Source organism: Martes martes, assembly GCF_963455335.1.
Source record: "Martes martes genome assembly, chromosome: 3".
NCBI lineage: Eukaryota > Metazoa > Chordata > Mammalia > Carnivora > Mustelidae > Martes > Martes martes.
Window position 1 is genome coordinate 62,988,287 of NC_137890.1, and position 24,510 is coordinate 63,012,796.

General features: G+C 42.6%; 2 protein-coding genes across 2 annotated transcripts; both read right to left on the bottom strand.

The window, feature by feature from the left end:
* Positions 1–543: 543 nt before the first annotated feature.
* Positions 544–13,239, bottom strand: LOC308339393 (phosphatidylinositol 3,4,5-trisphosphate 3-phosphatase TPTE2-like). Its single transcript, XM_080797997.1, has 5 exons — positions 12,056–13,239; positions 5,863–5,954; positions 3,662–3,757; positions 1,993–2,063; positions 544–901 (listed from the first exon to the last, which is right to left on the bottom strand). The coding sequence occupies exons 1-5, from the start codon at positions 12,096–12,098 to the stop codon at positions 781–783; spliced, it is 423 nt and encodes a 140-aa protein (XP_080654123.1). The 5' UTR covers positions 12,099–13,239; the 3' UTR covers positions 544–780.
* An 86-nt stretch (positions 13,240–13,325) lies between these two features.
* LOC308339388 (uncharacterized protein) lies at positions 13,326–24,017 on the bottom strand. Its single transcript, XM_080797991.1, has 5 exons — positions 23,618–24,017; positions 18,251–18,312; positions 16,825–16,905; positions 14,681–14,786; positions 13,326–13,766 (listed from the first exon to the last, which is right to left on the bottom strand). Exons 1-4 carry the CDS (start codon positions 24,000–24,002, stop codon positions 14,706–14,708), a joined length of 609 nt encoding a protein of 202 aa, XP_080654117.1. The 5' UTR covers positions 24,003–24,017; the 3' UTR covers positions 13,326–13,766; positions 14,681–14,705.
* Positions 24,018–24,510: the final 493 nt, after the last annotated feature.

A 24,510-nucleotide genomic window follows, 5' to 3' on the forward strand; every position in this document is an offset into this window, starting at 1 on the left:
ACAGTAAATTTTCCATGTTTTCTTTTTATGGGGATTATCCAGCTTATTAAGTGGAAAGTAAAGCCTAGAAAAGAAGAAACATGTTTCAAACACAGAAGGCCAACCAGGGTTAGTCTTCGTCCCTCTCTTGTGCCTCAGCTGTCCACTCTATCATAGCGAGTCCTCCCTTTGCCAGTTCGTAGAGGGGTCGCGCCATCTCCGCGAACCACGGTATCCACAGCTTGCAGTAGCCCACCGTCCCAAGGAACTCTCTCATGGAGACCAAAGCCTAAATAAGTGGCGTGGCTCTGACAGAGCTGTGTTTTATTGCTGACACCCGATCCCCTTTTCCCTGCAGAGTCTCTAAGAGAGCTCTTGTCCCCCACAAGCAAGACCCACAGTCCTCAGCGGCTATTTCTACTATTCCCACTAATTCAGTCCTCCTTCAAGCACTAGAGAACTAGAATTCTAGAGAACTTCCAGACTCAGGAACGAATTTCCAGATAGGGAAGAAGTTTCCCTGGAATAATAATCTTCAGTTAATTAAAAAAAAAAATTTCCCAGTTTAGTCACTAGAAAGTCATTTTTTTTATTTCATTAGTATTCTTTTTTTTATATTTATTTTCAGTAGAAAGTCATTTTTAAATGGGAGACTATTGATTTTTTTTTTTAAAGCTGTCTTCACCGATGCTTACTGTGTATGTAAGTATAAATATAAGTATACCTGCAAGGAAGGAGGGTTAGCAGACATAAATAGGTGGCAGGGATTGTGGAGAACATTATCCTATCCTAAAAGGGAAACTATCTATTAGTATCAGCTATGACTTCATCAAAAAGTAGTTCGACAGCAAACTCCTGATGGTAAATTTTCCACGTTTTCTTTTTGTGGGGATTATCCAGCTCATTTCGTGGAAGGTAAAGCCTAGGAAAGAAGAAACAGGTTTCAAGCACAGAAGGCCAACCAGGGTTAATCTTAGTCCCCCTCCTGTGCCTCAGCTGGCACATACAAGTGGAAGGGCTTGGTAACATCTGGGATGGCCAATGCTGGGGCACTCAGTAAGGCTGTTTGTAATTCCCAAAATGCTCCTTCTGCCTCAGCTGTCCACTCTACCACAGTGAGTCCTCCCTTAGCCAGTTCGTAGAGAGGTCGCGCCATCTCCGTGAACCACGGTATCCACAGCTTGCAGTAGCCCACCGTCCCAAGGAACTCCCTTATGGAGACCAAAGCCTAAATAAGTGGTGTGGCTCTGACAGAGCTGTGTTTTTATTGCTGACACCCGATACCCTTTCCCTGCAGAGTCTCTAAGAGAGCTCTTGTCCCCCGCAAGCAAGACCCATAGTCCTCAGCGGCTATTTCTACTATTCCCACTAACTCAGTCCTCCTTCAAGCACTAGAGAACTAGAATTCTAGAGAACTTCCAGACTCAGGAACGAATTTCCAGATAGGGAAGAAGTTTCCCTGGAATAATAATTTTCAGATAATTTAAAAATATATATATTTCCCAGTTTAGTCACTAGAAAGTCACTTTTAAATGGGAGAATATTGATTTTTTTTTTTAAAGCTGTCTTCACTGATGCTTACTGTGTCCTCTAACTTCTGCCCTAGATATAAGTGTGTCAGTCACCTTTAAACTAGCTAAAGCCTTCCTCGAGGATGCTTTCCTTTCTGGCCCAGGATGTGGTAGGTGGTCGGTCATCAGTAGATGAACACATACGGTGGACCTGCCCTAGTCAGGGTAACTGAGCAGACTCCTCCTCCACTTGCAAGGGGAGGGATTTATCACCACACTCTAGATCTGATTAGAATACATTTCAGCTCCTATGACACCGTCCTATGGCATGGACTTTGAGGATAATGCCACAGTGGTTCTCAAGAATAGCCCTATATTTTACATAATGAAGAATGGGGGACTTGATTTCTTGGTTTCTATAAATTGAGGGTAGGAGTGCCATTCTGCCTTACACAGATCTTGGAGACTAAACCATTTCTACTGGATTATATCAGAGCCATACCTGTTATTTTGTACAAAAGATGTGTGGAACCAAAAGAAAAATGGGCAGTTGTCATAGTATTTAGGCAGATCCTAAAATTAAAAAAAAAAAAGTTAATTTTCATAGTAAAAATGATACTAAAAACTAATTCCAAAGGGATTAAAATTCCTTCCTTCCTATCTATGTAGAACAATTAGAGCCATTAGACACACAGCACTTAGTCTATAACCTTCTGCTCACGACACAAAGGAAACTTTAAGAAATGGCTTTTTCTTGCCATTCCTATCAAAATTTAAGGAAATGTAGTTTTTTCTATATACATTAGACAATAGTCCTCCAACCTAGTTTACATCGTGCTGACCGGAGACCGATGCCAGTTTATGTCCAAAGACCTCATCCCTTTCTACAAGGAGTAGCTACATTGATAATTGACTGTCAGTATTAATGATAAGAATACCCACACATGAGAGAGTTTTCATCTCATGGCCCTTGAAAATCACAAAATTAAGCAACACTGCCCGGGCCAGTACTTCTGGTAGTGGAGCTCCTGCTTAGGACCACTGACTGAGCGAGCGTTCTGACCGGCTTCAGGGATCAAAGGGTAGCCGTCTGGTTGGGAACAATCGAGGTCACTTGCTTCCACACACATACCATTTCACTATCGAACAGATTCTCCCATAACGGGGAGCAAGCAGGGGGTGAAGGAGGGCACAAACTTGAACTTGATCAACACTGTTAGTTTTTGGCAGTTCTGCTTGATGATTTTAATAGGAAAACAAAACCACTGAGGCTTAGAAATCTGTTATGTAAAGAGTAACACTTGTACACTTTGTGACTTCTCAGCAGAAGTTACACACTCATGTTCAGAGTAATGACAATGGCAAACATTCTCATTTTTCATAAGGTAAATATTAGATTCAAGATACTATTTAGGGGCGCCTGGGTGGCTCAGTGGGTTAAGCCTCTGCCTTTGGCTCAGGTCATGATCCCAGGATCCTGGGATCGAGCCCCGCGTCGGGCTCTCTGCTCAGTGGGGAGCCTGCTTCCTCCTTTCTCTCTCTCTGCCTGTTTCTCTGCCTACTTGTGATCTCTGTCTGTCAAATAAATAAATCTTAATAAAAAAATACTATTTAACACGAGTTATGTATCATTTCAAAGGAAAGTCGGATCTCCCTCATTGTAAAGTACTTTATAAACTATGGGGAGCAGTGTGTTTTAAAGATACAAAACAAAAGTGTGATCACCACTCTAAAGTAAACATACCATGGTTTTTTCCTTATTTGAGAATATATGTAAGTTGTATAGAATTTAGAAAAAATGAGCAAGGGGCGCCTGGGTGGCTCAGTGGGTTAAAGCCTCTGCCTTCGGCTCAGGTCATGATCCCAGGGTCCTGGGATCGAGCCCCACATAGGGCTCTCTGCTCAGCAGGGTGCCTGCTTCCCCCCTCTCTCTGTCTACTTGTGATCTCTGTCAAATAAATAAAATCTTTTAAAAAAATGAGCAAACATCTCTTCTGTTCTTTTTAAAAATTTTGTTATAGACCGGCCTTGTTTTTCTCCCCCTCCCTGGCTAGGGGTTGACATCTCCGATCCTGTTCCTTGCCAGGAATTGTAGCAAAGGAAAGCCTTAATCAGAATCATTCAAAAGGCCAGACGAGAATACCGGCATAGGTTGGTTCTGGATGACTCACCGATGAAGAGAAAAACGGCACTTTCACGTCATCACACAGAGGTGGGCTGTTGGACAGATGGATTGTCACGCTGTCTGTTTCAGCATCATAAAGGATCTGTGAATGATCACATGGAACTCAGAACTGTAACCCTAGCTAATGGGTGGATAAACAGTGAAGTTCAGTTTGCTTATCGCGGCTTCCTGGATTTATCAAGTACACTTGGTCTCAGAGTGCAGTCATTACACATACAAATAAATGTGAATCATTATTTCTATTAAGTTGCAATACTGTTTACATTGTTAAAAGGCCAACATGTTTGGAGGGTATGGTACTGCACTGCTGAAAAGTGAAATACTCCGTTTTCTATCAGAATTTAAATGTCACCGTTGAACGTGTGTCATTTGATTTGCAGATGCTGGGACACACTAAGAAGCTCAGTTTTAAAGTTGGCATTCACATTCAAAAAACAGTATGTAATTGGTCATGTTTTATTAAAAAGGCATTTGCTGATGGTGTCATAGGCTTTGTCCGTAGCCAACTACTGGATGGAGTGACCACAGATTGGCCAAGTTTCTGGAATGAAGGACTTTGGGGCTATCCTGAGTATTTCTTTGTTACTGATTGGCCCTTGCATAACAGTGGTACCCACACTAAGGAGAGTCTGTGCGAAATACCAAAGAAGGTGCAGACTCAGGTGATGCTTCAGGGAGCTATAGACATAAGAAACAATGGTAGAATGGCATGAATTACACGTCAAGCTGGATAAGGAAGACTGTGTGGTTGTGTGTTTTGGGGAGCTTAATGAGAAGCATAGAATAAGAAAGTTTCACAGAGGAGCAGAAAAGGAGTTGTGTGTGGAAGGATTTGTGCACACGAGGAGCACTGAAAGAGAATGCCGTGCAGACTGGGTGGTGTGGGGGAGGGGGAGGAAAGACATTGAACACATGAAACAGAAATGAGAGTGTTGTGTCCCGAGGGCCAGAAGGCACCCGGTCTACTTGGAATGGAGTCTGCAGGTCAAGTTCCTGATGGCAATAAGCTCAGGTCTCAGGTAGGATAGGGAAATATCTTAAAGGTTCAAGAGCCAGGAAATAAGAAAAATTGTGGAAGCATGGGGGCGGGGCAATTCCTATGCGACAAAGTGGCCTGACAATTATCGCTTATACCACTTAGTTAGTGATTATAGCTCACAAAGCAACTTTACATATATTATCTAACCTAGTCCTCACAACCCTGGAGATGTGGTCTTTATTTTGCAGATATACTGAGCCAAAGATACTGACTGGCTTTGACTACAGGCCCAGAGTGCATTCTTTTTCTGCTCTACTTACTGCTTTTCAAGTAGAAGCAGAGAAATACCTGCATATTGCCGGTCTCTCGACACTGTATAGTATGAAGAGAAGGGAAAGGTAGGGAGACCACTGTGGAAATCCAGGCATGAGCAAATGGGGTGCTGGACTGGGCCGTGACGATGGGAACAGAAAGGAACGGAGAGAGTGAGGAGAGATTCCAAAGGTAAAATCAATAGGAAGTGGTGACTGGATGTGGGGGCACGGCCAGGAGAGACTCAAGGATTCTACATCGTAAGGCCTCAGTGAGAGAATTCTGGTGTCACTTGCAGAAGCAGAGGAAAAGCTCATCTGACAAATCTGGATTGACAAACACAGTTCCGTTGTTGGGGCAGAACCTGTCTAGGTAGGTGTCCTGCACCTACCACGTGATGGGTACTCATAAGCCTGTGCAGAGCAGATGGAAGAGAAAAAAAAAAAATAGTTTACAGCAGGAGAATGGATGAGCAGAACCAAGAGGAGAGTATGTGCAGCGATAAGAAACAGAAGTCAAGGATCAGGTCTGGGTGCGTGCCTTCCGTGGGACAAAGGGGAAGGAGTGGTGGTGGTGAAGTAATAGGAGAAGAGAGACAGACCTGGAGAGAGAATTTTGAGGGTTTATATTTCTTAAGACCCACGAAAGCTTCTTCTTGCTTTAGGGTAGTCTAAGGCACTTCAACGTTTAAGAAAACAGACTACCAGGTCCCATCGCTTAGGGGAAAGAGGTATATGTGTCCCCCTTCCAACCATTCTTGCATTACTTCTCATAGTGCAGTCCCATAGGACATCGGAGGTAGAGTCACTTGGGACACTGCTAACACTTAACATGCTGCTTTGACATTGAGATTGGATACAAACACCAGAATTTCCAGTTTGCATGCTGTCTCTTACCCGACAGTTTTTGGAAGCAGAACAGAAAAAGACGATCTGGCTCTGCATTATTATTTGTACTTTTAGATCACTCCCATTGCCTTTACCAACACCTGAGGGAAATAAAGTTAGGCTCATTAGAACAAAGAGCAAAATGTCTCACCGATTAACATTATGGATTAAAGAGAAAATTATGACAGCTAACAGTGTGTCAATAGTGAATCATTTGGGTCCTGCTTGGATTCCGTCTTTAAAAGACAAAGCTTTAAGCCCAACTTTGTCTCCTAAAGCACAATTTATAAGGCTGGGGTGGGGGGAGAGACATATAGTTTAGCTTCTAAGACAGAATTTCATCTCTTCACCTTTCTAGAAAAAAATCACGTAGGTAACTTGCCACCTTTCCTGCTAACGTGTTGCTTACTTCAGACATTCGACAATGGGTCTTAAATAGTCCAATTTCCTCTTACCCTCATCTGGAGTTAGATATTAGACAGCTGCATCCAAACATTCCTGTGGCATTCACGATGCATCTATAGACAAATGGTTTCTTGCTCTCTATTCAATTCAGATGACCCCCCTTTTTTTTTAGTAGTTCTTAAAGGCTGGTTTCTCAAGCCTCCAATTAATTCTTACTGCTTTTCTTTTAACCAGGAATGTCACAAATATGCATAGAAGTAAAGGTACAGAAGTAAAAAAATATTCTAATAGAGTCATATGTTAATCATTCTTGATGTTCAGATTCTATTTGCATCGTATGAACACATTATTCATTTGTATTAAGCATCATCATGTCTGAGCCTTATTTCTCCATCCCATCCCATCCCATCCCATTCCAGTTGCAGAACTCCTCTGCAGAACTGATGTTCACCAGAAAGTAGTGAAAATGTAGAACTAAATTAATTCCAATACTTACCACATGACAGGAAAGGGCACTGATTTACAAGCTTAATTCCCACACATTTAAACCTTTTAAAATAAAGCATATTTCTATAATATAAAAGGTAAAAAAGACATGAGGTGAAGAGTCTGGCTCACCTACTCCCACCTGTTTATTTGTCCAGTTCCAAATGGAGAATATTTTTATGCACATATAATCAAATACAAATACTCTCCCAGAGTATTTTTATATATGTACGTACGCACAAATATGAATACATGTTATTCCCCACTTCTGTGTTACAGAAATTGTTGCATACCACAGCACTGTCCTGTGCCTTGCATTTTAAAAATACATGTCAAAAATCTTATTTGACTCATCAATTAGTAAAAAACCAGTAAAATGTTACAGCTGATTCAAAGTAAACGACAAGCCACTGTGGAAAACAGTATGGAGTTTCCTCACAAAATTAGAAAGAGAATTACCGTATAGTCCAGTAATTTTGCTACTAGGTATTTACCCAAAGAACATTAAGCACCAATTTGAAGAGCTATATACACCCTTATGTTTACTGCAGCATTATTTACAATAGCCAATACATGGAGGCAATCCACGTGTGTACTGATAGACGAATAGGTAAGGAAAATGTAGTGAAGATGTATTTATACAGGTATACAGACACACAATGGAACGTTGCTCAGCTGTAATTAAAAAAGAAATGAAATCTTGGCATTTGCAACAGTGTGGATGGACCTATAGGGATGCTAAGTGAAACAGAGAAACAAATGTATTTCACTCATGTGGAATTTAAAAATATAAATGACAGGGAAAAAGGAGACAAAAAATCAGACTCTTCAATACAGAGAACAAGCTGATGGCTGCCATAAGGGAGGTGGGTAGGGGCATGGGTGAAATAAAGGGGAATAAAGAGTACGCGTATCATTTTTAAAATTAACATATAATGTATTATTTGTTTCAGGGGCACAGGTATGTGAATTATCCGTCTTACACGATTCACAGCACTCGCCATAGCACATACCCTCCTCAATGTCCATAAATTTTTTTTTAAGATTTTATTTATTTATTTGAGAGAGACAGAGAAAAAAAAGCATGAGCAAGGGAGAGGCAGAGGGAGAAGTAGGCTCCCCGCTGAGCAGGGAACCTGACACAGGGCTCTATCCCAGGACTCTGGGGTCACGACCTGAGCCAAAGGCAGACATTTAACAGACTGAGTGACACTTAACAGACCCAGGTGACCCATGAGAGTATACTTATCTTGATGATAATATACTTATCTTGATGAACACTCAGTAATATATAAAATTATTGAATCATTATATTGTACACATGAAGCTAATATAAACTAACATATGTTATACTTCAATTAAAAAAAATACTGCGGGGGCGCCTGGGTGGCTCAGTGGGTTAAAGCCTCTACCATCGGCTCAGGTCATGATCTCAGGGTCCTGGGATCGAGCCCCGCATTGGGCTCTCTGCTCAGCGGGGAGCCTGCTTCCCTTCTTCTCTCTCTGGCTGCCTCTCTGCCTACTTGTGATCTCTGTCAAATAAATAAAATCTAAAAAAAAAAAAAATACTGCGCATCTATAGGGAAATAAAGATTGATGACATGAGTTTATAAACAGATACAAAATGGTTTAATCAGTCGCCTGGGTGGCTCAGTTGGTTAAGTGACTGCCTTTGGTTCAGGTCATGATCCCGGAGTCCAGGGATTGAGTACTGCTTCGGGCTCCCTGCTCAGCGGGGAGTCTGCTTCTCCCTCTGACCTTCCCCCTCTCATGCTCTCTCTCTCATTCTCTCTCTCCCAAATAAATAAATACATAAAATCCTAAAAAATGGTTTAATAATCAATTGCTTTCCACTAGATTCAACTAATTTGTATTTTTATGTACAAAAATTATTTACAGTATTATTACTTTTCTACAACTTAGAGTTATAAAGAGCTTAAAAACCATGAGAGGTAGAGATTATCCCAGAAGGGTGCACAAGTCACACTACTGCTCACTGCAAACGCTTTCACCCTTTTTTCTGACAGTCTCCCCATGCCCCTTCTGTTTTCATCTTAACAATCTCAAAGGAAGATTACTCTTACTCCAAAAGAAGGCTGGTGTCTCTAACACTGAGTCACGAAGAAATGGGAAATCTGAACAGACCAATTACTAGTAATGAAACTGAATCAGTCATCCAATAAGTCCCAACAAACTGAAGCTCAGGACCAGATAGAATCACAGGTGAATTCTGCTACACATTTAAAGAAGAGTTAATACCTATTCTCCTGAAACTATCCCAAAAAATAGAAGGCGAAGGAAAACTTCCAAATATATTCTATAAGGTCAACATTACCCATACCAAGACCAGACTAAAGTCACAATTAAAGAAACAACAAACAAATAAATAAAACTACAGGCCAATATTCCCCATGAACTTAGATAGATATACAAATCCTCAACAAAATATTAGCAAAGTACATTCAACAATAAAAAGATCCTTTGCCACGATCAGTGGGATTTATTTTGGGAATGCAAGCATGGTTCAATATTTTCAAATCAGTCAGCATGGTACACCGCATTAGCAAGAGGAGGATAAAAATTATATGATGGTTGCTTTTTTGTTGCTGGGAAGATGGCAGAGTAGGAGGATCCTGTGCTAACCTTGTCCCCTACACACACACCAAGATAACAGCCACATCAGTGCAACAGACTCTGAAAAGGACCCAAAGACTGGCAGAACAGACTTTCCACAGTAGAGAGGAGGCCACATCGAAAAGGTAGGTGAGGTGAAGACACGGTTGAGAACCAACCCCCCGGTAAGACTATCCATGAAGAGGAGCGAACCCCAAGCATGGAGAAGCAAGAGGCTCAGACCACAGAGCAGGCACAGGGAACCTGCGCTGAGAAGACAAGACAAGTCCCCATAACATTTGGCTTTGAAAACTAGTGGGGCTTAATAGGTTTTCAGGACCAGCAGGGCTCAACTCTGGGCACTTTATTTATTTACTTGAGTATAATTAACATAAGTGCTGTATTAGTTTCAGGTGTACAGTATAAGGATTCAACAATTCTATACAATCAAGGTCAGTGTACTATTAATCATCTTTATCTATTTCACCAATCCCCTACCCCACTTACCTTCTGGCAGCTAGCTTGTTCTCTGTATTTAAAACTCTAGTTTTTTGTCTTTTTCTTTGTTGTTATTTAAATCACATATGTGAATGAAATCATATGGTACGTGTCTTTCTCTGATTGACTTATTGTATTGAACAATATACCCTCTAGGTCCATTCATGTTCTTCAAAAGAAAGGATTTCATTCTTTTTTTATGACTGAGTAATATTCCATTATACATATGTGTATATGCACCTTCTCTTTATGCATTTATCCATTGGTGGACACTTGAGTTGCTTCCATGTACTGACTATTGTAAATAATGCTGCAATAAACATCGGGGGTACATATAGCTTTTGAAATTAGTGTTTCCATATTCTTTGGGTAAATGCCCAGTAGTGGAATTACTGGGTCATATGGTAATTCTACTTTTAATTTCGTGAGGAAACTCTATAGTATTGCCCACAGTGCTTGCACCTCTATGTCTACTGCAGCATTACTTACAATAGCCAAGACGTGGCTATTGTACGCAAGTGTCCATTGATAGATGAATAAAGAGGTGGTGTGTATGTATACATAGAATGGAATATTATTCACCCATAAAAAGAATGAGATTTTGCCACTGTGACAACATGGATGGACCTACAGGGTATTATGCTAAGTGAAATAAGCCAGACCAGAAAAGAACAAATACCATGTAGTTTTGCTTATATGTGGAATCTAAAAAATAAAACAAACAAACAAAAATGAACGAACAAACAAAACGTAGAACCAGACCTGTAAATACAGAGAACAAACTGATGGTTGCCAGAGGGGAGGCAGGTGGGGAGAGGCACAAAACAGGTGAAGGAGAGTGGGAGATACAGGCTTCCAGTCATGGAATGAGTAAGTCTTGGGGGATAAAAGGTACAGCATAGGAAACATAGTGAGTGACACTCTAATAGTGTTGTATGGTGAGGGATGGTGGCTACACTTGGGAGCATAACATAATGTATAGACTTGTCGAATCACTAGTTTATGTATCTAAAATGAATGTAACATTTTTTTAAAAGATTTTATAAGAGCCGGATGCGGGGCTCGATCCCAGAACCCTGAGATCATGACCCGAGCCGAAGACAGAGGCTTAACCAACTGAGCCACTCAGGCACCCCTAAAATGAATGTAACATTCTGTGTCGAGTATATTTCAATAGAGAAAATGTTTGTAAAAGTAAGGGGGAGACAACGTGTAGAAGTCCAAGAATCGTTACTATAAAAGAATGACAACAACAACAACAACAAAAGAGGAAGAAAGCCACTGTTGCTAGAGCTGATTTATGGACCGATAGAGAAGTGGGGAATAAAATCAGAGAAGTGGATGAGGGGGGCTGGACAGGTGTGATGAGACATGCCAGAGACATTTTCGTTCAAGTCAACTTCACAGAGATCTACTGAGCTCCAACTGTGTGTCATGATCTGGGGGATTCAAAGATGAATGAATAATGGTCTCTGTCCTCATGCAATTTGCAACATAGTATATCACCTGACAGAGACCACGTAAATACAGTGTTATAAATGCTACACCTCAATATAAGTAAATGGATGATCACAGGTTGAGTTCTCCCAGAAGTGGACCCTAAACCAACACTCTGGGTACTAGTGATTTATGAAGGAAGTGCTCCTAGGAGGAATTTCTTCATAAGAGCCAAGGAAGGGTGGGATTCAGCAGATTCAGCTTGATCCATGGGGAATTCATTGGTGTAAATTATACTGCAGAGTTTGTCACACTTTGAAGCAAAGGAGTTGAGTTTTTGTACGGCTGCTAGTCATTGCGTATGGGCTGCCCAACAGGGTGGTGACTATCTCAGGGATTTGGGGCTCTAAATAAATGAGTTGGCCCCAGCAGTAATTCTCCAAGCATTATAGTAAAGGGGGTGGAGGCTGGTGGGGTGGGTGGGATCACAGAGCTGGTGGAAGGGATCCAATGGGATCTTGATGAGGCACCAAGAGTGTGATGGGGCACCAAAGGCTAACAGAACTTCTTAGCCTAGAGGGTACAGTTTGTTGGGCAAGCTAACAATGCGATAAGAGGATAATAAGTAAAAAAAAAAAAAAAAAAAAAAAAAAAAAAATATATATATATATATATATATATATATACACATATAAAGAAAAATGCTGGTGTCATTAGCTTTGGCCTGATTATTTACATGGGTGCAGAAAGACTGGTAACTTACCATGTAGCCCTTCTTGAGTTGGCTCCGAAGTCTGGACCCACATGGTACTGAACAGCTGCTAAGATGACAACTTTGCCTGGAAGTCTCCATGAGGCATCTCAAACTGGACTTTTAGAATCTATTTGTTAGCCTGAGACTAGCAAACCAAACCCATGGAACCCTCTCCCAGTTTTCCCCTGCAGTACTTATCCATTTGGGTTAGCTCCTCTGTTCTCCATCTCTGCACCTTCCAGTTTTAACTAAACAATGTTTCTGCAGTTTATATAAAATTTAAAATATTAACAGAGAAGTCACAGTCTTGAGGGTATAACATCAGACTGAGAAACATACGAAATCCTAGAACTTATTAAAAACATTTTTAAGCTTAGAATTTTGAGAAACAATTCCCATTCTCACTATTCATGTTAGAAAAATACATTAAAATCCCACTGGACCAAATGCCCATTTGTCTGTCTGGAACGGTTAATACTCATGGGGGTCGGTATAGATACCGTTGGTCCCATTGTTAACAAAGAAGAAACTGAAGCAGAGTATACACTCAGACGCAATTCTGGCTCTCCTACCACTCAGTTGGTTTTATGGTTGCGTTTATATTTCTCGGTGGGAGAAACTGCTCCAGTGACGAACCATGTTGCTTTTCCTGGTCTAGAATAAAGTGGTCGACTCTTTTTGCAGGATCCCACTGAATGTGGGAAGGGAACAGAGCAAAACTGCTGTCCCCTACCTTCTGACACCTGTTGGACAAGCCTGGCTCTGCCTGGGGAGCTGTGGCAACACCTGGAATTCTGAGTGAGGTCATCCATTCAGACCACAACAACCCTCTCCCTTCTAATTCACACACAGCCAAGGAAACGGTCATAATGGACTCTCTAGAGGACTTTGCAGTCTGCAAAGCCTTTTCACCAACAGTTGCTAATTTTTATACACAGGCAGCCTTCTGCCCGAATGGGCTGTGTTTCAAGGGTCTGCCTGCACAATGCTTGTTTGGAAACCTACACAAAATTTCCCACAGAAACAATGCTCCTGGGTTGACATTTGTTTTCACAAGCCAGAAACCGATGCAACCCGATTGTGGTAATCCATTAAAACTCCTCACCACCACCTCTGTGTGTGTGGTGGGGAGGAAGGGATATAGAAATAATTTGAAAAAAGCATTTTATACTTTAACTGTAATTTGTTTTACTATGCAGTTTATATATATATATATATATATATATATATATATATATATATATATATATATATATATTTAAAGGATTCTTTTATTTCTGAATAATTGGATGAAATGTTAAAAAATATATATATCTAGCTCTTACGTTTTGTGATTCCCCAGAAGGCTAAAAATACAAGCCTGTTTGGATGGATACCAGTGCTCCAGCACCATACTACTCATGAGGGACCCGGCACCTCCGCAAGGGCCATGGTTTAACTTTGGGGAGTCAGAGCATGGCTCCCTGCTGCACCTTGGGCAGTGAGAGTGAAGCCCCAGCCCACCCCCACTGTGGCGAGCCTGTTCTGCCGCCTCCCCTGTGAACTGCGCAGGAAGCGGGGTGGTTGATGGAGAATTAAAGCCTTGAGGATGGTTCTCCCCCTCCCCTTCCCTTTCATTTCTTAAGTCCCAGAGATGGAAGATCTAATTTTCCTGCCTCTCTGCATGATGGCAGATCCCAGTCTCTCTCCGGACATTCTTGAGGCAGGAGAACAGTCAGCTCTTTAAAAATTGATCAGGAAAAAAAAAAAAAATTGATCAGGATTTTTACTCCTGGTAATAACTAATAGAAGCTAGGAGGCTGAAAGGCGCCCCCCCCCCCTCCCCACCACCTCCCCGAGCCCAGGTTTCTCCCAACCCCCTTTCTGTGTTTATGTAGATTTCTGTAAGGAAGACCTGGGTGGTGCTCCTTAGGAAGCTATCCTTGACCTTGACCCTCAGCTGGCAGGGTCAAGTCTGTGTGTGCCCCAACACTGTGGTCAGCTCTTTATATCCATGCGCACGCATTCCTCTCCTTCTTGAGGGCAGAGAAACACTAGCAGGGGCCTTGCCCAAAGCAGGCACTTGGTAGTTATTTCGAAAAGAGAATTTGTGGCAACAAATTTCCTTTGTTGTTTGGGTATTGAAGACACCTTTGTGTATTTAAGACATATCAAGACATCTCGAGTGGCTGGAGATGAGTTGACTAAGGGTGCAGGAGGGAGGGGAGAGAGTGAGACCAGGATGATGAGAGGGAAAAGTACGTTTCTGAAAGGCTCATGTGAGCAAATGATACAGGGCTGCCAGATGAACCCTGAACTAGAGGTGGACATGAGGGAGAGGTGGTCTGCAGGGCTCATGAGCCCTTCCTCTCTTCTCCATCAGAGGCCCTATTCTTAAAAGCCCACCCTGGGCTGAAGCCAAGGCAGCAGTGAGAATAGAAAAACGAAGGGGATGGAGCCCCCCACAAACTGGTGAAGAGAGGACATCTAAGGGCTTCTGGGCTCTTCCACTGGGAGGGGTTACATGTGAGGATGCCTGAAAGGACAGCCATGAGTTGGGATTGTTGGTACACACATGGGAGCAACCATCCCATGCCTCCAGAGTCAGAACATTGCCCTCCTGGCCAACTCGTCAATGACCCACAAAACACTTACCATGAATTGAATGAATGACGATTTTTTAAATCTTGAGTGTTTTTCTTGGAGGGAGAGTCATGTTGTAGATATTTTTCACATCTGCAAAATATCCAACGTATCTATTCTGCAAAATAACAGAAGACTCAATTTAAGTGGAGGTGAAAAGTCTATCCTCAGCATTCCTGATTTTGTTTTTGTTTTTGTTTTTACATAGAATTCAGGGAGAATCATTAATGAAGGAAACATTTATTGAGTGCCATTATATGACTAGGCATGCTTATGTTTGCTGCCTCATGACTGAATATCTCCCTTAGAAGAAAAGTTCTGAACTCTGTGCTGTGGGGAAGGAACAAGAAGGGAGCCACATGTTGCTCCTATAGGCCACTTTCGACTGAACAGACACCTAACCAGACCCAGGGAAAGAGCTACAACATTTCACCAAGACGTAGTTAATACGAGTGTGGAAAAGCTCAGTCTGGGTGGAGGCTTAACTGTGACTAAGTTCAAGGAAGGTTTGTGCTCTGGCAGAGAGTAGCCTCCTAATCACGAAAGGACTTGAGCTCCACACACCTCTAACGAAGATACATATGCTCTTGTCCCTGTGGCCAGCTTGAGTGTATTTTTTAAAGATTTTATTTACTTATTTGAGAGAGAGTGTGTGTAGTAGAGAGACCAAGAGCATGGAGAGGAGCAGAAGGAGAGGGAGAAGCAGACTCCCCAGTGAGCAGGGAGCCCCAGGGTCATGACCCAAGCTGAAGGCAAACACTTTAACTGACTGAGCCACCCACATGCCCCAGAAATTGGATATTACTAAGGTATCATTAAGGTATATATTTTTTAAAGATTTTATTTATTCATTTGACAGACAGAGATCACAAGTAGGCAGAGAGGCAGGCAGAGAGAGAGAGGAAGGGAAGCAGGTTCCCTGCTGAGCAGAGAGCCCAATGCAGGGCTCGATCCCAGACCCCGGGACCATGACCTGAGCCGAAGGCAGAGGCCTTAACCCACTGAGCCACCCAGGTGCCCCAAGGTATGATATTTTTATTTTTTAAAGATTTATTTATTTGTTTTAGAGGGGCAGAGGGGCGGAAGTAGATGGAGAGAGAGAATCTCAAGCAGACTTCCTCATTGAATGTAGAGCCCGTTGCAGGGCTTGATCTCATGACCCGAGATTATGACCTTGAGCTGAAATTAAGAGTTAGATTCTTAACCAACTGAGCCACCCAGGTGCCCCTTAAGATATAATATTTTTAGATATGATCAATGGTGTTATGGTATTTTTACCCTCGAGAGTCTATGTGAATGCCACACTAAAATACTTGTGAGATAAAATGACCCGATGACTGGGATTTCCTCCACAGTCATCTGGGATCTGTGGAGAAGGGGTGTGTGTGTGTGTGTGTGTGTGTGCGCGCGCGCGCATGTGAGGAGAGTGGGGAGGGAATGAATGCAACATGATAAAACGATGGTTGAAGTGGTGCGAGGACTATAAGGGGATTTATTATAGGATTGTCTCAGCTTTTTATGTTTGAAATTATTCACCATAAAATATTGTTGAAAGGATAAAATAGGGTAACTGCATATATTTCCCATGGATTTTCTGAGTATTAAATGAGATAATATTTGTCAAAGTATAATAGTGTCTGGAATAGAATAGGTTTGGTAAGATGTTAATTTCCCCTTTTTCTTTCAAAATACGGCAGCCCCTCTTGTCTCTTTCTTTGATTCTCCCCCCCCCCCTCTCACACACACACACACACACACACGAGATGTTCGGCAAGAGGTGAATGGCCCAAGTAGGGGTTTGTGAAAGACTCATTTCCCCTCAGAGAGAAATCAAAGGCTAGTGATTTTCCCTAATCTTCGAGTCTAGAATCTTAGAAATTAGACCTTTCTACTTTGGGAAGGAATCAACTCTTGAACTCCGTAAGCAGTGGCCAATGTTAAATGGAGCGCAGGATTCCCCAAGGCAGGGTGTGTGTTTGTGTGTGTGGGGGGGTAGTACTCATAAACATGGCTCTCTGGCCCTGGGAGGGATCCAGGCCTGTCACAGGCACCAGAGTGGAGCGGCCCGATCACGAGAGGAAAAGAGTGCACAGCGAGACCAAATAATGGCTGCTGAACTCCCCCAAAGGTCCCCCCTTGTAAGAATGACAACTTACCTGAGAAGGGGTTTCAACTCCCTGAAATTTAGTACTGGTGCTTTTATCTGTTCGCCGTTCTCCAAAATAATAAAGGCTCTCCTACGGAAAGGGGGCAACACAGTCATGGCTCACATGCACCTTCTTTTCCTGTGGAAGGCATTCTTAAAGGTCCTAAGGGCACATTATTTCCTTAAGTCTGCAGCCTTTAGGTAGAGGTTACTCAAACTAAAGTTAACAACAAAAATAATCGTATCAAGGTTTTTTACACAAACACGCACTCACATACAACTGAAACCAACGTTTCACAAAACAATACATTTTGATATTTTCTATTCGAATCTAGTCCATTTTATTTTTAAAAATGCTAGTCACAACCCAACAAGTTGACTTTACAATTCACTGAGAGATTGGACCCTGTTTGGAAAACACTGGGGAAGAGCCTCCATTTTCCTGACCTGTGTGTCTCAAATTAGGAATAAAGCAGATGGTGGCACCAGAGAGTGGGGCACTGGAGACAACATGAAGTTTCTCTTCTCAGACTGCTGGCCAAGTGGGGAGCAGAGCTGCTGGCCATGTCCATTCAGTGGGAATTTCTCAGCACAATCATGGCAGAAATAAGACTTAGAACCCCACTTTAAGAACCGGAAATAGCCCACCCTGTCTCTGCAGAAATTTTCAGAGGGCCCAGCCTCCAATAGATCCCATAGATATTGACTATGAGAGGTTAATAACATCAAGGAGAGATTTTGTTCTGCGTTGGAAAATGTACCTTTGACCTACCTAGTGCTTCTAAGGATGTTGGAGGTCCTTTGGAGAACCTACCAAACCAATCTTGATATTATTCTTGTGAGGAAGGAGACTGTCCCCTAACTGGGGGCATTAAGAATGGGGCTGGGAGCAACTGAGCTCTAGGAGGCATTGTGACTGTGGAGTTGTTTTACACTTGGACAGCTTGACTTTACCACCCCCCTCTTTAATCCTGTCCCTAATAGACCCTACCTTTATTTAAAATGTTGGTATTACTGTTGACATCATGGATTTTTTTTCCATTAATCTTGAGTTTAAAACATACTGCATGAGATTATTTAATTAAGAGAAATAATTACTGAAAATGTTGGCATTCCCTTAAATTTTGTGCCTGAGGGGAGTTTCTCACTGACCTCACCCTAGCCCTGGCCCAGACTAAGAGGCACCTAGGTCAGTTACTAACCAGTGCAAATTAAACTAGGAAATATGGTATATTAACTAACTAGAATGTAAAGAAAATTTTGGAAAAAAATATAAACAAGGACATATCAAAACGAGGCTTTCTAATAAGTGGATCTCTAATTACAACTTCATTAAGTACCACGACTCAAAGAACCATCTTAACATCCTACCAGTGAGGTTTCAGAACTATCAGATTCAATCAGCACAAGATCATCTGTAGTAACATCTTTCCTACCTGTGCAGTTGTAAATATTCCACTGGCAATAAGGTAGGCACAAATCATCGTTCCAGTTCTCCCTGCAAAAGAAAAGAAGTTAGAAAAAAAAAAAAAAAAAAGAAAAGAAAAGAAGTTAGTCCATGAACAACCTGTTCATGGCAGTACTTGGTATAAAGATGCTGTCAGAAATATTCAAAGAGCTCATTTGGGATCGATTTTCTTTCCCTCGGGAAGTGCTTGTTCAAAAGATTTCAATTCAGGAATAGCCAAAGCTGTTTCATTGCTCTGAGGTTGTATCTAGAATTCTGTCCCATGTGCACAAAGGCACATGCGCACGTGTATACTGTTCTTGAATCCCTGCTGCTGGGGACTGCAGTGACGGACAGAGCCAGTGAGGTCTCCTCTAGGACCCTAGAGCTAAGGAGCTATTTACCAGTTAAGAACTAATTACACACCCTGTTTTTCCAACTAACATAAATAAAAGCACCTATAAAAGATAAAACATGATCAGAACCCAAAACATGACATAGCATTTATAACACCCATTTTTTCCTTCTATTTTTGAGTCTTTAAGTGTGTTATGAAACATACATGAAGGTAAACAGAACAGTATAACAAACCCCATATATCTGTTTCCCAGAGTATATTATATTGTTGTCCTTGTTCGCTCCTCTTCCTTCCTTCCATGTTTTTCTTCCTCTCTTCTACCACAGCATTTCATTTTTTAAACTTTTTGTAAGTATGCTCCACACCCAGCACAGAGCCCAATGGAGGGCTTGAACCCATGACCCTGAGATCAAGATCTGAGCTGAGATCAAGAGTCAGACACTTAACCAACTGAGTGACCCAGGCACTCCCTCTAGCATTTAAAAGCAAACCCTTGATTTCATGTTATTTCATCCTCAAAATTTATGTTTTACTCTAAATTATATTTTTGCCCTGCTATACAAAATTTGATTTAAAAAATACAGTGTGTCTTTTATTTCTACAGTTATCTGTAGCTTTTGTCTTAGCCAGTGTATCCTGAACTTACTTTGTGTAATTTCAAGCTTACCCTTTTAACTTTAGATATATACTACTTCCTATTCTTTTTTTTTTTTTTCAATGAACAACTAAACTTATTTTACAACCCATAGTTTGGAAAACATTCTAAGCCAAGTACTTCCAAAAAAGACTTTTTACCACCTCATGCTGTGATACGTAAAGGCTTCTTGCTAAAGGAAATCCTGACTATTACCAACCCTGCTCTCAGTGGTCAAGACTGTTAACATTTCAGTTCTGTCTGGAGGCCATCCTTGGGTCTCTATAACTGGTATTTTCCCATCTGAAAAACACTTTTGCAGATTCCCTGTCCTTGTGGCTGTGTACAGTCACAGACACAGTACATATCCTATCATCCAATCAAGTCAAGTACGGCAGGGAAGCATAAAAAGATACATACTTACCTTCAGTCATTTATCTTAATTTAAAACATAAGCATTTGGAAAACAGTGTGGAGATTCCTGAAGAAATTAAAAATAGAGCTACCCTATGACCTGCAATTGCACTCCTGGGTATTTACCCCAAAGATACAGATGGAGTGAAAAGAAGGGCCATCTGTACCCCAATGTTCATAGCAGCAATGGTCACAGTCGCCCAACTGTGGGAAGAACCAAGATGCCCTTCAAAGGACGAATGGATAAAGAAGATACGGTTCATATATATAAAGGAATATTATGCCTCATCAGAAAGGATGAATACCCAACTTTTATAGATGCTGAAAAAGCATTTGACAAAGTATAGCATCCTTTCTTGACCAAAACTCTTCACAGTGTAGGCATAGAGGGTACATACCTCAATACCATCAAGGCCATTTATGAAAAACTCACAGCCAATATCATTCTCAATGGAGAAACATGAGAGCTTTTCTGCTAAGGTCAGGAACATGGAAGGGATGTCCATTATCACCACTGCTATTCAACACAGCACTTGAAGTCCTAGCCTTAGCAATCAAACAACAAGAAGAAATTAAAGGCATTCAAATTGGCAAAGAAAAAGTCAAACTATCACTCTTTGCAGATGATATGATACTTTATGTGGAAACCCCAAAAGACTCTACTCCATATCTGCTAGAACTTGTACAGGAATTCAGTAAAATGTCAGGACATAAAATCAATGCACAGAAATCAGTTGCATTTCTATACACCAACAGCAAGACAGAAGAAAGAGAAATTAAGGGGTCAATCTCATTTACAACTGCACCCAAAACTGCAAGATACCTAGGAATAAACCTAACCAAAGAGGCAAAGAATCTGTACTCAGAAAACTATAAAGTACTCATGAAAGAAACAGAGGAAGACACAAAGAAATAGAAAAATGTTCCATGCTCATGGATTGGAAGAACAAATATTGTGAAAATGTCTGTGCTACCTAAAGTAATCTACACATTTAATGCAATCCCCATCAGAATCCCATCAATTTTTTTCAAAGAAATTTTTTTCAAAGAAATTATTTCAAAGAAATAATCCTAAAATTTATATGGAACCAGAAAAGACCTCGAATAGCCAGAGGAATGTTGAAAAGAAAGCCAAAGTTGGTGGCATCCCAATTCCAGACTTCAAGCTGTATTACAAAGCTGTCATCATCAAGACAGTATGGTTCTGGCACAAAAACAGACACATAGATCAATGGAACAAAATAGAAAGCCCAGAAACAGACCCTCAACTCTATGGTCAACTAATCTTTGACAACGCAGGAAAGAATGTCCAATGGGAAAAGGACAGTCTCTTCAGCAAATGGTGTTGGGAAAATTGGACAGCCACATGCAGAAAAATGAAACTGGACCATTTCCTTACACCACACACGAAAATAGACTCAAAATGGATCAAGGACCTCAATGTGAGAAAGGAATCCATCCAAATCCTTGAGGAGAACACAGGCAGCAACCTCTTCGACCTCAGCCACAACAATTTCTTCCTAGAAACATCACCAAAGTCAAGGGAAGCAAGGGCAAAAATGAACTATTGGGACTTCATCAAGGTCAAAAGCTTTTGCACAGCAAAGGAAACAGTCCACAAAACCAAAAGACAACTGACAGAATGGGAGAAGATATTTGCAAACGACATATCAGATGAAGGGCTAGTATCCAAAACCTATAAAGAACTTTTCAAACTCAACAGCCAAAGAACATATATTCCATATTCTGTGGAAGGCAACTCTCTGGAGCTTATGACGGGTGTCTCATATCCCTGAAAGGAGACCAGAGCTCACCATCAGTGAAGCCTCTGCAGCCTTTCTCTAGAACTGCTGCCTGGTTACTGGGACCTCAACCTCCGGGAGCTGGGAGATCAGTTCTCCCTTTTGCAAAAAAAAAAAAAAAAAGAAAGAAAGAAAGAAAAGAAAAGAAAAGAAAAAGGCAGTCAAGGTATCAGTGCAGCTTAGCAATTGGCCTGCCTTCTACTCACCCACCATCTCCCCATGAAAAACTCACAAGTCAAAAACCTTCCCTGAGTTATCAGAGTTACAGCCACTCATAGGGAGCATTTCAACCAACCCTTCTGAAAATCTTACAAGTGAATGCCAAATACCACAGACACCCAAGTCATATCAAACTAGTTTTTCAGAGGCCTAAGTGGAACTGTCAGGCAACTAAACTCAGTTCTAAATTCAGACAGCAGCCTGAGTTGAGTCCCTCTTAGGAGGTCACAAAACAGTAGGTCTGGAAAGTAATGGATTAGGTGTTCTGCTAAGTGACATATGCGTGGGTCTGAATTCCTGATCTTCCACCAGCAGGATGAGCCCTCGGGCCTCTTAAGCTGGAGGTCCCCCCGTATCAAAGGTGAATAACAGAATTATCATAATATAAAGGCAATCACAAATAGCCACATGGGACAGCTGTTCTTAGAACTACAGAGCACAGCACCAAGCATTAGTAATGGTCAACAAAGGCCTCTCCAGACCTTCTCAACCATAACCGTGTACACAAAACACCTGGGGACCTTGTTAAAATACAGATTCTGATGTGCTAGGCCTCAGGTGGGACCAGAAACCTTGCCAGTCATTACAAACTCCCAGATGAGGCTGATAATGACTGGCCACCAATCACATTTTGAGAAGCAACACTGTGTCCTAAATTTGTTTGATAAGAATCACTGGGGCACCGGTAAAATATTCAGATAACCAGGTCTGTCTCCTAGTGATCTTGTTTCAGCATGTTTGGGCTAGAGCTTAAAAAGTTTGGGAAAACTAGAGTCTACTCCTCTACTGTTAGACAAAAATCAACTATCACAGAGAAATGGACTTTAAAAATACAGATTTTTTATAAAAAAAAAAAAAAAAGAAAGGTGGCTCATTAACACATAATATCAAGCTAACCAATTCAGCAGCCAATTCTGTGTGGTTTTCAAACTAAGAAAGTGACTTATCCGTCAATAACAAAGAACAATTTTCATTCATCACGCTAAAGACCTTTGTGCTCCCACTCAGGCCACCTCTTGGAGGCTGGTGGGCCAGCTGGGTTATTAATGAATGCCAATGTGGACCCAAACGTGGGCGGAAAATAATTTTATCCACTAAGAAGTCTTTTTTAACCACTTGGCGCCTGTTGTGAGTGATCAGACACCAAGAATCTTGCTTTCTTTGCAAAAAAAAAAAAAAAAAAAAAGATTGTAAAACCAGCAACCACAAAAGCATAGTACTGGACTTGAAAAAGCAACTAAGTGAAACAGACAAGACATGGATTTTGTGTTATTGATAGGACAGGAGAGGCAGTATCAATAACTATAGTTGACGAGGTTGTGGCCATCCTGTACCTAGAGAAGGCTACGAGGGTCCTAATCCAATCTCTTCCTTTTCCAGATGGAAAACTGAGGCCAGAAAGCAAGAGCTTTTCCAAGGTCATACAAGTAGTCAGGGGACTCAACTCAAGTCTTGCCTTTTGGGTCTGTGCCTACCGAGCAATACTTAATTCCAGAGTATTCCAACCTGACCAAAAAGAAAAGCAAAAAACAAGCACCGAGCCCCGCATTTTAAAGGAAAAATGGAGGCAAGTGGGGAGCTTCTCCATCGGTTGAATTCTTGGGGTGCCAACATTTCTTTCTGAGTTTATAAGAAAGGCATAGATCCTACTATGTGTCATCGCTGCGAATTTAACCCCTCCGGTAAGCCAAACTTAAACGCATCAAATCCCACAAGTAACGACTCATAGAATTATTAAGATACTAAAAAAACAGTGATGGGAACTAACAGATTAACTCAGCAACTGACTCAAATTAGTGTGCTTTAAGAAGGCGGCTTCAAGAAGTCTTGAAAAATACATTGGGCTCGGGGGAGGCAAGACTGGTCAGCAGAAGTCAAAACTCAGTCTTGAGCCAGTTAAAAAGCTGAATCCTTTTAGCGCCCCTTTACCTCTCCTGCAAGCACACGTGGGTCCGACTCCAGGAGAGATAAACAACATCGCCAGCCGCACACCTTCTGTTCCCGGGGGGAAATGAGTTTCTCGCCTGGGAGAACGCTCTGAGTCCGCCTGCTCCACCAGGTAACACCAAGGGCGAGAAGACTGCGGCACAGGCTCAAGCTGGCGCGGCCGCCCTCCCCGCAGGACTAGAGCCGGACCCAAGGCGCTGCGACGCCCGCCCATCTGGCCGCTAACACGCCCGCCAGGCACTCCCGCTCCGAGGCTCTGGATCCCGGGGGGCACAGGGCCCGCGAGGGAGACAGCTTCCAACTTTCTCGTCCTGGCTTTCATGTCCTCGGACTCCAGCCCAACAACCTGCGAGAGTCTCCCATTCATAACCGCCCCCGCTCGGGCTGGGCACGGGCGGCCCGGTGCCCAGAGGCCTGATGACACTCCGCGGGGGCAAAGAGGACACCCTTCCCGGCAGTTGACTCCACGGAAAGGAGGCCGCGGAGCCCCGGAGTCTCCGGCGAGTCCCGGCCCACGGCGCCCGTTAACGACCTGGGCACGTGCACGGCGCGCGGGCCGCGGACCCCAGAAGCCTACCGGCTGCCCGGGAAGGTCGCGCCGCCTGGCCACGTAGGCCCGCTCGCGCCCCGCTCCCTCCGGCCGCCCCCAGAGCGACGGTTGTGGGGCTGCGCTCACCGCCGCGCCAGTTGGCCGCGCATGCTGCTCGAGCTCCGCCGCGGGCTCTCGGCTCTGCCTCCGCCGCCAGGGCGGCCGCTTAACACCCACGTCGGCCGCCGGCCGGCCCTCCGCCCCGCCCTCCCGCGCGGGAGTGCAAAGGGCGAAGGCCCCCGGGCCCGGAGCACCCCAGCGGCGGCGGGCGGGCAGCGCGGGGCCG

Excerpts from the sequence above, each read along its gene's own strand:
- LOC308339393 (XM_080797997.1), bottom strand. The coding sequence starts at position 12,098 with ATGTGGGTCCAGACTTCGGAGCCAACTCAAGAAGGGCTACATG. Across the intron at positions 2,064-3,661 it reads TGCCGTTTTTCTCTTCATCG|GATCTGCCTAAATACTATGA; the intron begins GTGAGTCATCCA and ends TTTTAATTTTAG. Across the intron at positions 902-1,992 it reads TCTTTTGTACAAAATAACAG|GCTTTACCTTCCACGAAATG; the intron begins GTATGGCTCTGA and ends CTTCTTTCCTAG.
- LOC308339388 (XM_080797991.1), bottom strand. The coding sequence starts at position 24,002 with ATGAATGGGAGACTCTCGCAGGTTGTTGGGCTGGAGTCCGAGGACATG. Across the intron at positions 18,313-23,617 it reads CACGTGTGCTTGCAGGAGAG|GGAGAACTGGAACGATGATT; the intron begins GTAAAGGGGCGC and ends TTTCTTTTGCAG. Across the intron at positions 16,906-18,250 it reads GAATATTTACAACTGCACAG|GAGAGCCTTTATTATTTTGG; the intron begins GTAGGAAAGATG and ends CCCTTTCCGTAG.